Genomic DNA, 16,202 nt, shown 5'->3' on the forward strand with positions numbered 1-16,202 from the left:
ATGTTGGCCATTGATGGCGCCCCGAAGAACCTTTTGATGCAGAGGAGCAAAAGAAAAAATGCAGGTAGGCATCCTAAAAACCGACTTAGGCTGTGTATTCTCTCTGCACCATGCCCGATATAACCGAACGAAGCTATTCCATCCTGAAATGTGTGATCCTGATGAACTTGTTCAGCAGCCTCAGGTTCAAAATCGTCCTGACTGTCCCTTCCCTTTCGGGGACTGTGAAGAGATTGGAATAAAACTTCTGAGCCCTCTCGAGCTCTGGTATGGAATAATGACCTGTCGTCCTGGAGTGACCTGACGGCCCCCCGCAACGTCCCTGCCCTGGACTGTACCTTGGGAAGTCGGGCCGACAAAAAACCGTCTTGGGGGTTCCTCAAACTGTAAGTCGTACCCGTAGACACCAGTTTCGTCCCCCATAAGTCGTGTGCTAACTCGACCAAGAATAACGAAATAAGAGCAGGCGCCCGCCTGCCCTGTTGATGTCGCCCATAATGCTCCCCGAGTCATTTTGCTGGGGGTTCCTGGCACCTCTCGACCTGGCGGGCGTGGAACCCTCCACTGGATTAGGTCTACATGAGACCTGTCGCTCCCTGTTCTGGCTGGGGCGACTTGGACCGGCCGAACTGGCTGCCGCCGTCCCCCGGAGTTGCAAAAGACCCGAAACTATGTCGGAAACTAGGAAAAAAGGTTGCCTGATCTCCTGCTGTGGAAGGAAGCTGCTCTTTCCTCCTGCCACGTCAGAAATGCGCTGATCCAAATCTTTCCCCGAACAGGCCCTTGATATGGTACGGAAGTCAGAGACCTCTTGGAAATAGAATCCTCTCGCCAAGCCCTTAACAAAAGGGGCTCTCCTAATGGCTACCGCGTTAGCGGCTGCCGATGCTGCACAATTGGCTGCATCCAAGGAGGCATTGATCAAGTAGTCTCTGGCCATAGGAATCTGATTTGTGACCTCTAACACCTCCGCAGGCAGGTCTCTATCTCGCAAAGCCTTATTCACTGACTCAGCCCATGACACCATGGCCTTGGCTCTCCCTGTTGCGCAAAGGAGGTGGCGAGCGCTGAAGCTGACGCTTCAAACACACTAATCGAGCCAAGCTCTCAATGAGCCTATCAGAGGGATTCTTAATGGACTTCAAGGCCAGACGAGATACTGGTGGATCCACCACTGGTGATTCCGTCGATCTCCTTTTTTTTTTTTTTTTTTCCCTACAGAGTTCAGGGGCAAATGGCTCCATAGTCTCCTGACCCGAAAAGCGCCTATCTTGGCGTTCTCTGTGGTGCTGCCCAATGCCTTCAAACTCTGGGTGAGTGCCAAAGACTCCGTGCGGACGCCTGGCATGTCTAAAGGCTACTTTATGGCTCAAGGCCAGGGTAACTTCATTCTCTACCCCCAAGGTTTGCTTGACAGCTCCAATGAGGCTGTCTATTGCTACTGACAGCCCCGGATATCCAGGTCCGGCGGAGCGTCTGAGTCCCAATCCACACTCTGCCTGCTCCCGACCTCCGCAGGTAGGTAACCTAGGTGACAGAGAGCGTAATGCTGAACTCCCAGATGCCGAGGCACCGGGCAACCCGGAAAGACCCCGTGTAGGTGCGTTCTTTTGGCATCTGTCTGGCATGAGAGCGGCCCCTGCAGGCCGAGGGTTCTCGTGAGATGGAGGACCCTTCTCCGGGCATGAAGAGAGTCGATCGCCTTTGTAAGCGACGCCATAGTAATAGTCTTCCGGAGGATTTGGCTCTCTGGACTCAGCTACCGGAGGGGGGCTCCTGGGCACGTTTGGTCTTAGGTCTCCCAATTGGATCCCGGCCCTGGCTCAGGCTCTACAGGAGATGCATGCAGCGTACGCTTTACCCTCCCTGGCCATATTGCATGAGCAAGGCGTTTTTCTCCTTCTCTCTTTTTTCCCAGAGAGGGAACGGAGGGGGGGGGGGCAGGAGGGCACACCCCCTGCGTGTCCAGCGTGCACCTGCAGCTCAGCTGCGCCTTACCCGCTTCTGCGTCCTCCACGCCACCGCTCCTGCGCACCTCTCTGGGGCAGGCCAACCACCCTACCTCCCGCGGCCTATCCCACCCCGAAGCCGGGGCCTCAATTAATTCGGCGCCTGCTCGGCTTCAAGGGGCGGGCCGCCGGAAGTGACATCCCGACAGAGGCGGGACTTCCGCCGCGGCCTAGGTCTGACCAAAGCCGCGGGCTCAATTTTACAGCATCCGCCCACGGGATGTGGCCGAGGACGCCGCAGCGGCGCAGCCGTAAACGCCGCAGCAGCGCGGCTGCCGGAGGCGCCAGGCTCCGCAACAGGAGTGGTCGGAGGCGGCGGCGGAGGTGGTGGCGACGGGCGCCAGCTTACCTGCAGGAGGAAGCACCAGGAAGGATTTGCTGTACGCTCCTAGCACACCGCTGGTGTGTCCGCATCTCTCTGCCCAGGAGCCCCACACACACGGCCGGTGATTTGCGATCTCTGACGACTCCACCAGGTATACCGGGGAGGCGAGGGGTGGTGGGGGATCCAGGACGGTGCAGGCACCCTAACTCCGTCCAGCTTCAGCCGAGGAGAGGGACCGTCCGCTGCCTTGCAGCACCTCCGTCTAGCGTTGGTGGAGCAGTGGGGGCCGCACAGACTAGTCTTGTGCCTCTGTGCAAGCCCATGGTTTCAATACCTAGGGGTGGACAGGGCTAAGTCTGGCATCGTGTCCCACGTCGCGGGAGAGGACACGTGGAGGCGACACTCTCACGTGGTCGCCCGTTGATGGTTTGGGGAAATCGGATCCTTTCAATAGGATGCGTTGCCCCTGTCTCATCTTCATAAAATAACAAACAAAAATAGAAGTCTGGGGAAAAGTCCCAGATATGTCCCTCGGTGCGGGAAAGTATACGCGGAGACGATACTCAACGCGTGCTCGCCCGTTGATGGTTTGGGGAGATCGGACCCTTTCCATAGGATCCGTCGCCCCTGTCTCATCTTCATAGTAAACTAGAAAAAAATAGTCTGGAGAGATCCAGACTGTGTGTGCCTCCATAAGACACTAAGCAAAAAACTGGTTTCCGCCCGCAATCAGGGCGAGGGTGTATGCGGCGGGGGAGGAGCTAACCTTGTGTTGTATTGCCTAGTGGCAGCCTCCAGATGGCAGTAGCATACACCACAGTACCTGTGTCCCCCAATGAGACGAAGGAGAAAAACTTATCCAAGAAATTGCTACAACATTAGGAGTGGCAAATCTACAGTTTGGTACATCGTGAGAAAGAAAGAAAGCACTGGTGAACTCATCAATGCAAAAAGACCTCGGTGCCCACGGAAGACAACAGTGGTGGATGATCGCAGAATAATCTCCATGGTGAAGAGAAACCCCTTCACAACAGCCAACCAAGTGAACAACACTCTCCAGGAGGTAGGCGTATCAATATCCAAATCTACCATAAAGAGAAGACTGCATGAAAGTAAATACAGAGGGTTCACTGCACGGTGCAAGCAACTCATAAGCATCAAGAATCAAAAGGATAGACTGGACTTTGCTAAAAAAACATCTAAAAAAGCCAGCACAGTTCTGGAAGAACATTCTTTGGACAGATGAAACCATGAAACCAAGATCATCCTGTACCAGAATGATGGAAAGAGAAAAGTATGGCGAAGGCGTGGTACAGCTCATGATCCAAAGCATACCACTTCATCTGTAAAACACGGCGGAGGCAGTGTGATGGCTTGGGCATGCATGGCTGCCAGTGGCACTGGGTCACTAGTGTTTATTGATGATGTGACACAGGACAGAAGCAGCTGAATGAATTCTGAAGTATTCAGAGCCATACTGTGTGCTCAGATCCAGCCAAATGCAGCCAAACTGATTGGTCGTCGTTTCATACTACAGATGGACAATGACCCAAAACATAAAGCCAAAGCAACCCAGGAGTTTATTAAAGCAAAGAAGTGGAATATTCTTGAATGGCCAAGTCAGTCACCTGATCTCAACCCAATTGAGCATGCATTTCACTTGTTAAGGACTAAACTTAAGACAGAAAGGCCCACAAACAAACAGCAACTGAAAACCACCGCAGTGAAGGCCTGGCAGAGCATCAAAAAGGAGGAAACACAGCGTCTGGTGATGTCCATGAGTTCAAGACTTCAGGCAGTCATTGCCAATAAAGGGTTTTCAACCAAGTACTAGAAATGAACATTTTATTTACAATTATTTAATCTGTTCAATTACTTTTGGTCCCTTTAAAAACAGGGTGGCACATGTTAAGTAGCTGAAACTCCTAAACCCAATTTTAATGTGGATACCCTCAAATGAAAGCGGAAAGTCTGCATCTGAATTGTTTTGTTTAAAATTCATTGTGGTAATGTCTAGAACCAAAATTAGAAAAATGTTGTCTCTGTCTAAATATATATGGACCTAACTGTAACAGATATTAAGGAGCTTATGTTTAATAAATCAGACAAGACCTCAGTATAGAGCCAACGTCAAACATGGTCTTGTAGGAAAAGGATTTTTAGTTAGTAATCCTTTTGCATTAAGTATGTGGTCAACCATTTTCACTTCTATGTAATATATATATATAGCTGGTGAAAAGCTTCCATGCTGCATTGCCAAAACCAGCTACAATTTATATCGCTGGCAGAGGTGCCTAAAAATATAGCTCCTTTGTAGGACAGTATAAGTGGGAATGTACAAGATAACAGCAGTAAATAATACAAACTAAAAAATATTTTCTCATCATCTGATCCCATCGTTAATGGGGACCTAAAAATCATTTCTGTATGTAACAGGAGAAGTGCTGCCAAAAGTATGAAAATTCTGTGCTGACCGGACAATCATACTAATCATTTGTCCGGTACTTTTCCTAAGTAGCAGATATAATTAAATACGTGACATCCATAGGAAAGTTATATTTACAGGCACCTGATACAAACTAACTACTGAACTACTGGTTTAGATGATGCTGGGATTTCCTGCTCTGAGTATTTGGGCACAGGGCTGTTACACATCTGATGCCAAGAGCACAGGGATAAAGAAAGAAACAGACAGGTAAAAAGTTTTAGTCTATGTGCGCACGTTGAGTATTTGATTGCAGAAATTTCTGCAACGTTTCTGCATCTCTAGGAATTTGTTGGCCGCAAAAACGCAATGGAAAATATGGCCGTTTTAATGCATTTTTGTACAGCAATGAATACTTTTTGAAGCTAAATAAAGATATTTGAAACAAGAAAAAGAGAGATTTGTGATGTACTTTCCTTGTTCGACCCCTTCTTTTTCATGCTTATTTGCCCCGTCCCAGGCTAAAAATACCAGCCCTCAGCTGCCCCAGAAATGGCACTTCATATCTGAAGCGCCCATTCTGGCACTTAGCCTAGACTGATCCCAACTGCCCTGGTGCAGTCGCATTGGGGTGATGGGATTAGGGGTTGGTGTCAGCAGCTGTCGATGACACCAAGCCCTAGGTTTAGTAATGAAGAGGTGTCAGCCAGACACCCTGATTACTAAACCTGTAAAGAGTTAAATAAATACATCAAGAATGAAACATTTTATTTGATATAAAACAGACACATTCTTTAAATATGTAAATTAACTCAATATACTCATCCCATGTCCGAAGGTAATAAAGGGGTTAAAAGGATGTCCCGTATTGTCACCAGCCTATGTAGAAGAATTCACAGAATGAGCTTACATAGGCTGTAACCAAACAGCAAGGGTACATGCCCACGCTCAGGAAATAGCGGCGCTTTGGACGCAGTGTAGTTCAATCATGCTGTAAAATCCACATGTGTGATTTATTGCATCCAACACAATCTATTGTGGAAATTTCTGTTGTGTCTCCGCAACAGAAATTAATATGCTGCGGCTTGTAAACCTGCACCATGGTTGAGTTTACCCACCGTCAAATAGAAGCACAGTGGGCATGAGATTTCTATAAATCCCATCCACTGTGCTTGTATTGAAGAAAGCAGCGGTTTGGATGCAGAGCAGGAGAGCTGCGTTCAACTGCTGCTATTCCAGATTGTGGCCACATATGCCAACTGGCAGAACTCAGTGAACACCTTGATAACTGGTGGTGGTGACGAGCGTGGGGTTATTCCAGTTCATATTGGCGGGCTCCCACCCTGACATTTAGTTTTTTAGGTGTTAAAAAATGAAAAAATATGGTGTGGGCTCCTGCATAATTTTCATAACCAGCAGAGTGAAAGCCAACGGCTGAGAGCAGATGTTAATATTCTGGGAAGGAGCCAATAGCCAAAGGTTCCCAGGTTATTAATATCAGCTCACAGCTGTTTGCTTAACCTTTACTGGCTAGTTTACACGGGAAACTCACAAAAAAATGACGTAGGATCAACTAATAAATTCTAAAAGAAAAGGTGAGGCAGACAGCTGCGGGCTGATATTAATAATCTAGGAAAGATCCATGGTTATTAGCCCACTTGTAGGCTAAAAACATCAGCTCACAGCCACCCCAGAAATGGCGCATCCATAAGATGCGCCAAATCTGGCACTTAGCCTCGCTCTTGCCACTAGCCCTGGTGCGGTGGCAAGTGGGGTGATGGTACTGGGGTAGATGTCACCTTTTTATTGTCAGGTGACATCAAGCCAAGAGGTTACTAATGGAGAGGAGTCTATAAGACCTCAATAAAGTCCTTTATTTGAAATGACGACACAAACTCTTTTAATGAATCTACGTTTACCAAAAACATGTATACTCACCTCAACACCCATTCCACTGAAGCTAACGTCTCCTGTAATAGAATTAAAATAATAAACAACCATATTTCTCCCCTGACTGAAGTGAAGAGATAATCCATACTCTCTCTCCCACTACAATCATGATGACAGCTGGCTACATACTGACACAGGATGTAATCGCTCATGTAGAGTGTAGAACTGAGCTGCGTTGAAAAAGTTCACCGGAGTTCATCAACTGATGAACCCCAATGATCTAACTGACAGCACTGCTGTGTGAGAACTTTCTTAAGCAGCGGTGGTGCCGTGAGATCACTGGGGCTCATCAGCTGTTGAACTCCAGTTAACTTTCTCATTGCAGATCAGCGCTACACACTGCAGAAGTGTGTACACGCTCCTGTTAGTGTGTAGCTGGCTACCGGGTAGAGCAGTCGTATCAGCTGATGTGACTGCTCTACAAGTTATCCGAATCGTTGTGGGACAGTATGGATCAATGCGGATATGTGAGGGATACAGTGGTTTATTATTTTTCTTTTTCAGGTGACATGGGCATGGAAGATTAGGCGATAAGGTGAGTATATGGTCTTGTTTACTGTGTTTTTTATCTTTATTTCAATATGTATTTATTTAATTTTTTTTCACTTTACTTTGAGCACAGGTGCCGGCTGATGACTACACATCAGCGGCGCCTGCTCTCGCTGTTATCAACGACAGTAGGCGTAGGCTGATGAGAGTAGAAGTCTCCCATCAGCCGATGCCTATGTCCAGCAGTAAGCTTTTTAATGGAGGTCATGCTCATATCTGACAGAGTTAAACCGCAGCGCTCTGACAATCTTACCTCCGATCACCGCCACTGGTGTTGGGTGTTTCTTGCGCTGTCACACAGATGACAGAGTGGGAAACACCATAGGAAGTCCGTAAAAACACAAGCAAAAACTCAGAAAATTCCCAAACATTTTTATACCTGCATTTTTGCTGTGTATTTCACTGACTCAATTGAAGTCAATGGGTAAAAAACGTGGCAAAAATGCACAAATATTGACATGCTGCAGATTTAAACGCACAATAAACCCTGAAAGTGAAAATACTTATGTGCACAGCACTTCAGGATTTTCATTGAAAATACTGACAATAAGATTCCCTAATGTTTCTGGGCCAATTCCGCAAGGAAAAAACGCACCTTGTGCACACAGCCTTATTGGTGCTCTAGATCTAAACAATATGAATATTTAGCAGAATTTTCATGTTCTAAATTGTACTTAAAAAGATCTTGAACCATCTATGGAATTGTACTACAAAAAATAAAATGTTAAAGCACTGTAGCCAGAAAGCCTGGATGCAGATCTGTTACTAATGTGTCCAGCATAAAAGAGGGACACCAGTGCAAAAAAAAAAAGTCATGAGGCGTCCAAAGTTGCATGTTTTGGATGCCGTTTGCCTAAATGAAGTCTATGGGCTTGATACATCAATGGTTTTTGTCCAGAATTCTTGTGTAAAAAGCTTTGAAAAATTGTAACATTTTGGTGCAATGTTAGGCTGTGCTAAAATGTTGTGACTTATTGCGTTTCACGCGGCATTTTAACCCACCTCTGACAAAATGGGCAAAGTTGGGGGTGTGTTGGAGGAGGGGCAACTCTGGCTAGTTAAAATTCATAAGAAGCGGTGGCATTCCTTTCAGCACAAAACTTACTTCAGTCCCTGACAGGAGTAAATCTGTGGCGCGGTACAAACGGAGGTGTATGCCACTTGTCAGATGTTCCCGATTCATGAAAAGGTGTGCTTCACTTATTGAATCAGTAGCATCTAACTCCAGCATGTCCCTCATCAAGACCAGAGTAAACAACGGTCTTGATGAACCGTGACCAATGAATCAGAATTCCATTTTTCAGAATTTCTGACGGAAACTCCCACGTGAGCCAGGAGTGTGGCCTGAACCTGGTCTAACATAAGAAATAAAAAAAGAATATTCTTACAACATAAATACATGAACATTTCTATGTAAGACTCCCTGAGCAAGGAAGGACTAACTCACATTCATAAGAAAGTCAGCTTTGGTTAACAACATAGAATATGAAAGTATGACCTACCTCTATAAGGCTGAAGTGAACTCCGATTAGATAAGGCATAGGGGCACTGAAATAAATAGAAAAGTAAAGCTCATTACACCGTTCCTCCACGGGCTGCAGGCAGAAAATATAAGGAGCAGACCCAAGATATTTATATTCAGAAATATATTTTCTGAAGAGCCTATAATACCTGAGTATTTATCACCATCTATGCTAGGATGAGCACATCAGACCAGATATGGAGTGCAGTACATAAATGGTAATCTCTTCTACCTTTTGGGCATTAATTATAATCACAAAATAAACTCGCTGATCTAGGCTTAGTAAGTGGACATGTGACTTGAAGGACTTGTCCACACCAGAATTGCCAATATGTACACCATTTGGAAAAGCTTCAGCACCACCTTTATTATTTGGAAGAGAGAACTCTTCTCACTATGGGGGACATGGTATGATCATGTATTACATGGTTGCGCATGGATTTCAATAATTGCTGAATAATTCTACATTTTCCCTGCAAAAGGTGGAATTCAGAAGACCGCACGATCAGTTGCGGTTGGTTGCCCAAAGCAGGTATCACCTATAAGAAGCAAATGAACAAATGCTATAATACAGCATTTGGACCCCAAGCCATTATTGCATTAGAGCTTTGTCTCATTTTTGCTTTTTTTTTCCTAGGCACCTCATTCCTTTTCTTAACTTGCGCTTATTTTTTTTTAAACACAAATTATCTGTTTGCCTGGCTTCTTTTTTTATGTTTGTTTCCAGGAGGGGTTTCCAGATGTTTTCCTCTGGTTCATTACAACTTTGAAAAAAAAAAAAGTCCAAAAAGTTTAGAGCAAGTGCACTCCAGTCCTTACCCAACCCCTGGGATGATTTTATGTGTGTCCGAAATGTTTGCCACACTTTGGCAAGACATGCCGCTTTTTGAGCTAAGAGGTTGCTAAACACGTTAAAGACAAACAAAAAGCATTTTTGATGATGCTTAAAATTCATGAGCCGCATGCGCCGTTTGAAAGAATTTAGTGCAAAAACAGCAATGAATACCACAATATAAAAAAATATAAAAAAGAAAAAATGACTTTAAAAAAAAAACTTGCAAATGTTGTAATGGGCCATCAGAGTTTTAGGAGAAAATCTTCTGTAAGAAGAACCGCTGATTGTAAGGAGGAAATGAAATGGCATACAGCCTGATCAATAAATGAGTCATCCCCAAACCATACAGCCTCATCCCATGTCCAGGTTGTATGTGATCCCTTGCATTTAGCTTGCCACTTGGTATATATAGACAATTATTTTTAATTTAATCGGCACATCAGAAAGATTCGCTTTCAGCAGTGAAGACACAGTCACTGCTCCCTTTGATAACTGTATGTCCTGGAATAAAACACTTGACGTTGAAGACGACGGTTAAGGCCCCCTTTATGCGCTTAGAGACAGACCATGCTGTGTCTTCACACGGCACCACCAAAATCTTATTTTCTGACGGTCGCTGGAATGTCCCAAACTTAATTAGATGGATAATATGTCCCGAAAAAGCGGCCGATTCCAACTTACTAAGATGCTGATCTGTCCAAGTCATTTTGAGAAGATACAAGACAGTTCTGTAGAACACCACAGCTTTCAGAATCCTTCAGAACAATTCCTCTCTGTGCAAGAGTAATTACCAAAGATGCAGCACCAACAAATTAATTTCTGCGGGTAAAACAGACCACCCGCATGTCAAAGACCACCCTGAAATACTGTAGTAATTATCTTATGGTGAAGCTAATAATTCGATTGATGTGTATGAGGCCTCAGAAGCATAAAGAGATCTTGTCACCTTCAGATGTTCCTCATGGAATCTTGCTTTCTCTTTTATGCTATAGCTTTGTATATTCCAGTATTTGTAGATATTACAGAGAGTTCTGAGTCATCAAAACATCTACAACAAGAGGCAAGCTACCGTAATCTATCAAACGTAAGAGAAATAAAGAGAATAATAAAAAGAGAACTTGACCAGAGCAGAAAAAAAATCCCTAAGTGCCATATGTTCCCACGTGATGATCCATAGCTCACAGCCAGGTGCTTAATGCACTTGCACCACCCGGAATGAACAGTGCCCTGCACCATTCATGTAAACAAAGAGGAAGGCATTTTGGAGGGCTTTGGCACAACCTTCAACTTCTGCTGGATGGGCATTTGCGATCTTATTTGCAGACATTAAGGTTCATTTACTGAGCAATAGTACATTGATCGGCGTCAACAAAAGTTATTTTTGCTAATTAGTTGGAGGAGTACCCAGAGTTGTTATTTGTTTTATAGGGAGAAATTCACTAACAGACTCCCTATAGGGCCAATGTGTATTATGATTCCATATGCAAATCAACATCTAAAGTTATGACTGAGGAAGGCAGACATCATATGTTAGCTTACATACACTACGGTCATATGTTGCGGAATTTACCACATCCCTGGTATTTCAGTGCCCTTTTTTTCCTCATAGAGTGTAATAGACAATTTTTTGCAACATTTTAGAAAATATATACGGTACTACTAGCTGAAGAGCCCGGCGTTGTCTAGGCCTAGTAACCAACTGTGGTTAGTTATAACAAATAATAATGATTATATTGCACATAAAAAAATTTCACATTATATATTCAACACTACAGATTTGCAACACAAATTAACTAAACAATCACCCAATTATTGATAAAATTATATTTTCAACTCTTTCAAGAGCCTTTTGATAAACATGTGTATCTGTGTATCTAATCCTATCGTGTGTTACTGACTGCTCAGCCGTGTATCTAATCCTATCCTGTGTGATACTGACTGCTGAACAGTGTATCTAATCTTATCCTGTATGATACTGACTGCTGAGCCGTGTATCTAATCCTATCCTGTGTGATACTGGGCTCCCCCTGCAGTCTGTGTTGGCACGGTAATAAATTGTGTTATTTCCAGCTTTACAGAAGGACGATAACACCATAGAAATGATAAGAATAGGCTAACTTGCTTGGTGAATTGGAACGCGCGGGGTTAAAATTTCGCCTCACAACATAGCCTATGACGCTCTCGGGGTCCAGACGTGTGACTGTGCAAAATTTTGTGGCTGTAGCTGCGACGGTGCAGATGCCAATCCCGGACATACATACATACAGTTGTGGCCAAAAGTATTGACACCCCTGCAATTCTGTCAGATAATACTCAGTTTCTTCCTGAAAATGATTGCAAACACAAATTCTTTGGTATTATTATCTTCATTTAATTTGTCTTAAATGAAAAAACACAAAAGAGAATGAAGCAAAAAGCAAAACATTGATCATTTCATACAAAACTCCAAAAATGGGCCGGACAAAAGTATTGGCACCCTCAGCCTAATACTTGGTTGCACAACCTTTAGCCAAAATAACTGCGACCAACCGCTTCCGGTAACCCTCAATGAGTTTCTTACAATGCTCTGCTGGAATTTTAGACATTCTTCTTTGGCAAACTGCTCCAGGTCCCTGATATTAGAAGGGTGCCTTCTCCAAACTGCCATTTTTAGATCTCTCCACAGGTGTTCTATGGGATTCAGGTCTGGACTCTTTGCTGGCCACCTTAGAAGTCTCCAGTGCTTTCTCTCAAACCATTTTCTAGTACTTTTTGAAGTGTGTTTTGGGTCATTGTCCTGCTGCTGGAAGACCCATGACCTCTGAGGGAGACCCAGCTTTCTCACACTGGGCCCTACATTATGCTGCAAAATTTGTTGGTAGTCTTCAGACTTCATAACGCCATGCACACGGTCAAGCAGTCCAGTGCCAAAGGCAGCAAAGCAACCCCAAAACATCAGGGAACCTCTGCCATGTTTGACTGTAGGGACCGTGTTCTTTTCTTTTAATGCCTCTTTTTTTCTCCTGTAAACTCTATGTTGATGCCTTTACCCAAAAAGCTCTACTTTTGTCTCATCTGACCAGAGAACATTCTTCCAAAACGTTTTAGGCTTTTTCAGGTAAGTTTTGGCAAACTCCAGTCTGGCTTTTTTATGTCTCGGGGTAAGAAGTGGGGTCTTCCTGGGTCTCCTACCATACAGTCACATTTCATTCAGACGCCGACGGATAATACGCGTTGACACTGTTGTACCCTCGGACTGCAGGGCAGCTTGAACTTGTTTGGATGTTAGTCGAGGTTCTTTATACAACATCAGCACAATCTTGCGTTGAAATCTCTTGTCAATTTTTCTTTTACGTCCACATCTAGGGAGGTTAGCCACAGTGCCATGGGCTTTAAACTTCTTGATGACACTGCGCACGGTAGACACAGGAACATTCAGGTCTTTGGAGATGGACTTGTAGCCTTGAGATTGCTCATGCTTCCTCACAATTTGGTTTCTCAAGTCCTCAGACAGTTCTTTGGTCTTCTTTCTTTTCTCCATGCTCAATGTGGTACACACAAGGACAGAGGACAGAGGTTCAGTCAACTTTAATCCATGTCAACTGGCTGCAAGTGTGATTTTGTTATTGCCAACACCTGTTAGGTGCCACAGGTAAGTTACAGGTGCTGATAATTACACAAATTAGAGAAGCATCACATGATTTTTCGAACAGTGCCAATACTTTTGTCCACCCTCTTTTTTATGTTTGGTGTGGAATTATATCCAATTTGGCTTTAGGACAATTCTTTTTGTGTTTTTTTCATTTAAGACAAATTAAATGAAGATAATAATAATAATACACACCCACATTGAGCTTTATAGCTTTATATTTTAGATATATCATACAGACAAGAACCATAGCCAGAGATGTGACTAGCTCAACACTGCCCCCAGGTGGTTATTCCCAGCGCTGCTAGAGATGATTGACAGGTCTCTCACCATTGGATCTTTAAAGTATATTTTTTCTGATATGCTAAAACTTTCAAAAAAAGAAATATACTGTAGAGATTTGTACTCACTCAGCTGCGGTTTGAGGTAGTCACAGAAAGCGCTATTCCTGAAATGTCCAGGCAGGTTTATCAAAACTGTATAAACTGCTCAGGAAAACAAAACAAAAGAACAGCCTTTACCAGCACAAAGTGAAAACATTGGAAGTGCATTGAGCAGCAGGGTGGTGTGCTGCTAAAGGGAAAAAAAACAAAAAACTTTTAAATCTTCTGCCTGAGCGAGTGTGAACGAGCTGAGTGTGACCTGAGCGTAAGTGCGAACTGTGGTAAGTGTGTGACTTGTGATTCAGTGACTTTGGATTCAGGGAGTTTCCAAGGGAGGTATTACTGAATTACTGTTATATTTTATTAATACTTTTTATTTTATTTTTGCTTATCTTTTCTGTCTGGTGCAATCCCCATTAGGATGTGCTCCACTAATGCCAATGCCATCCAGTGCACGTCTTGCCGCATGTATGAAATCCTAGAACAGCCGGTCGAGGGTGCATACTGCTGTGCGAGATGTGAGCACGTTGTGCATTTGGAAGCCCAGATACTGGATCTAAATGTGCAGCTGGCAACACTGAGATCCATAGACAATATGGAAAGGAGTCTTCTGCTCACTGAGCAGACACTCAATGGGATAGATGAGGGGGGGGGATGCTAGGCTGGAGCTGCAGGACAGTGAAGCAGCTAGCTGGGTGACAGTTAGAAGGCGGGGTAGAGGGAAAGTGCCAGGGAGGCTAGTCCTGATCTGGCACACCCCAATAAGTTTGCTAAGTTGGCAGATGAGGGGAGTGTTAGTGCAGGAATAGCACTGCTGTAGCAAGGCATGTCCTCTGAAAGCCAGAGGAGTGTCTGCTCCAGTAAAGGGGGAAATAGGACAGCAGGGCAGGCCAGACAGGTTCTGGTAGTGGGAGACTCAATTATTAGGGGAACAGATAGGGCAATCTGTCACAAAGACAGGGATCGTCGAACGGTGTGCTGCCTACCTGGCACTCGAGTCCGACACATCGCTGATCGGGTTGACAGATTACTGGGAGGGACTGGTGAGGATCCAGCGGTCATGGTGCACATTGGCACAAATGACAAAGTTAGAGGTAGGTGGAATGTCCTTAAAGATGATTTCAGGGAATTAGGCTGCAAGCTTAAAGCAAGGACCTCCAAGGTGGTATTTTCGGAAAAACTTCCTGTACCACGCCAGAGAGGCAACGGGAGATTAGGGAGGTTAATAAGTGGCTCAGGAATTGGTGTAGGAAGGAAGGGTTTGGGTTCCTGGAGAACTGGGCCGACGTCTCAGTTGGCTACAGGTTCTACGCTAGGGATGGGCTGCACCGCAATGGGGAGGGTGCAGCTGTGCTGGGGGAGAAAATGGCTAGAAGGTTGGAGGACTATTTAAACTAGGGATGGGGGGGAGGGTATTCCTTTTATAGGAGGGGAAGACAGTGCAGATAGAGACCTGGGCACAAATAATGAAATTGGGGGTGGGGTTAGAACAGTTAATAATTTAAGAAAGAAGAGAGGTACAGAGAGATACATAAAGTGCATGTATACTAATGCCAGAAGCCTCGCCAACAAAATGGAGGAATTGGAGTTAATGTTGTTGGAATATAATTATGACATGGTGAGGATATCTGAGACATGGCTGTACGAGAGCCATGACTGGGCGGTTAATTTACAGGGCTATAGTCTGTTCAGAAATGACCATACAAATAAGCGAGGGGGAGGCGTGTGTTTATATGTAAAATCATCCTTAAAACCCATCCTTCGTGATAATATATATGAATCTAATGAAAATGTAGAGTCCCTGTGGGTAGAAATAAGGGGAGGGGGGAAAATAATAAATTACTGATAGGGGTTTGTTATAAGTCTCCAAAAATAATGGAAGCAACAGAGAATATCCTCATAAAGCAAATAGATGAAGCGGCGACTCAAGGAGAAGTCATTAATATGGGGGACTTTAACTACCTTGAATTACATTGGGGAACTGAAACCTGCAGTTCCAGCAAAGGTAATAGGTTTTTGACAACTATGAGAGACAATTACCTTTCACAACTGGTTCAGGACGCAACAAGAGGGGGGGGGCACTGCTAGACCTAATATTAACCAACAGGCCAGACCGCATATCAAATATAATGGTTGACAGTCACTTGGGTAATAGTGATCACAAATTAATAAGATGTGAAGTAGAGGGGTTACAAGGACAAAACTTCAGGAAGGCAAATTTCCAACGGATGAGAGATGATCTTGGTGCAATTAACTGGGACGATATCCTGAGACATAAAAATACACAAAGAAAATGGGAGACCTTTATTAGCATCCTGAATAGGACCTGTGCACAATATATACCGTATGGGAATAAACATGCTAGAAATAGGAGGAAACCACTATGGCTAAATAGAGCTGTAAGGGGCGCAATAAGAGATAAAAATAAAGCATTTAGAGAATTAAAGCAAGTAGGTAGTGATGAGGCATTAACTAAATACAGAAAATTAAATAAATTCTGTAAAAAGCAAATCAAAATAGCAAAGATTGAGACAGAGAGATTCACTGCCAGAGAAAGTAAAAATAATCCCAAAATA

General features: G+C 44.3%; 1 protein-coding gene across 4 annotated transcripts in view; it reads right to left on the minus strand.

The window, feature by feature from the left end:
* The window catches only part of DENND1B (DENN domain containing 1B), a 270,500-nt gene that overhangs the window by 84,561 nt on the left and 169,737 nt on the right, over positions 1-16,202 (minus strand). For all 4 annotated transcript variants that reach the window (XM_073571725.1, XM_073571723.1, XM_073571724.1 and 1 more), the window contains one exon: positions 8,761-8,806. In XM_073571725.1, coding sequence (XP_073427826.1) covers positions 8,761-8,806 — 46 coding nt within the window. The remainder of the gene's footprint in view (positions 1-8,760; positions 8,807-16,202) is intronic.

The sequence above is a fragment of the Dendrobates tinctorius genome, unplaced genomic scaffold (assembly GCF_039654945.1).
Source record: "Dendrobates tinctorius isolate UK_male_01 unplaced genomic scaffold, ASM3965494v1 ptg000029l, whole genome shotgun sequence".
NCBI classification, from domain to species: Eukaryota; Metazoa; Chordata; class Amphibia; order Anura; family Dendrobatidae; genus Dendrobates; species Dendrobates tinctorius.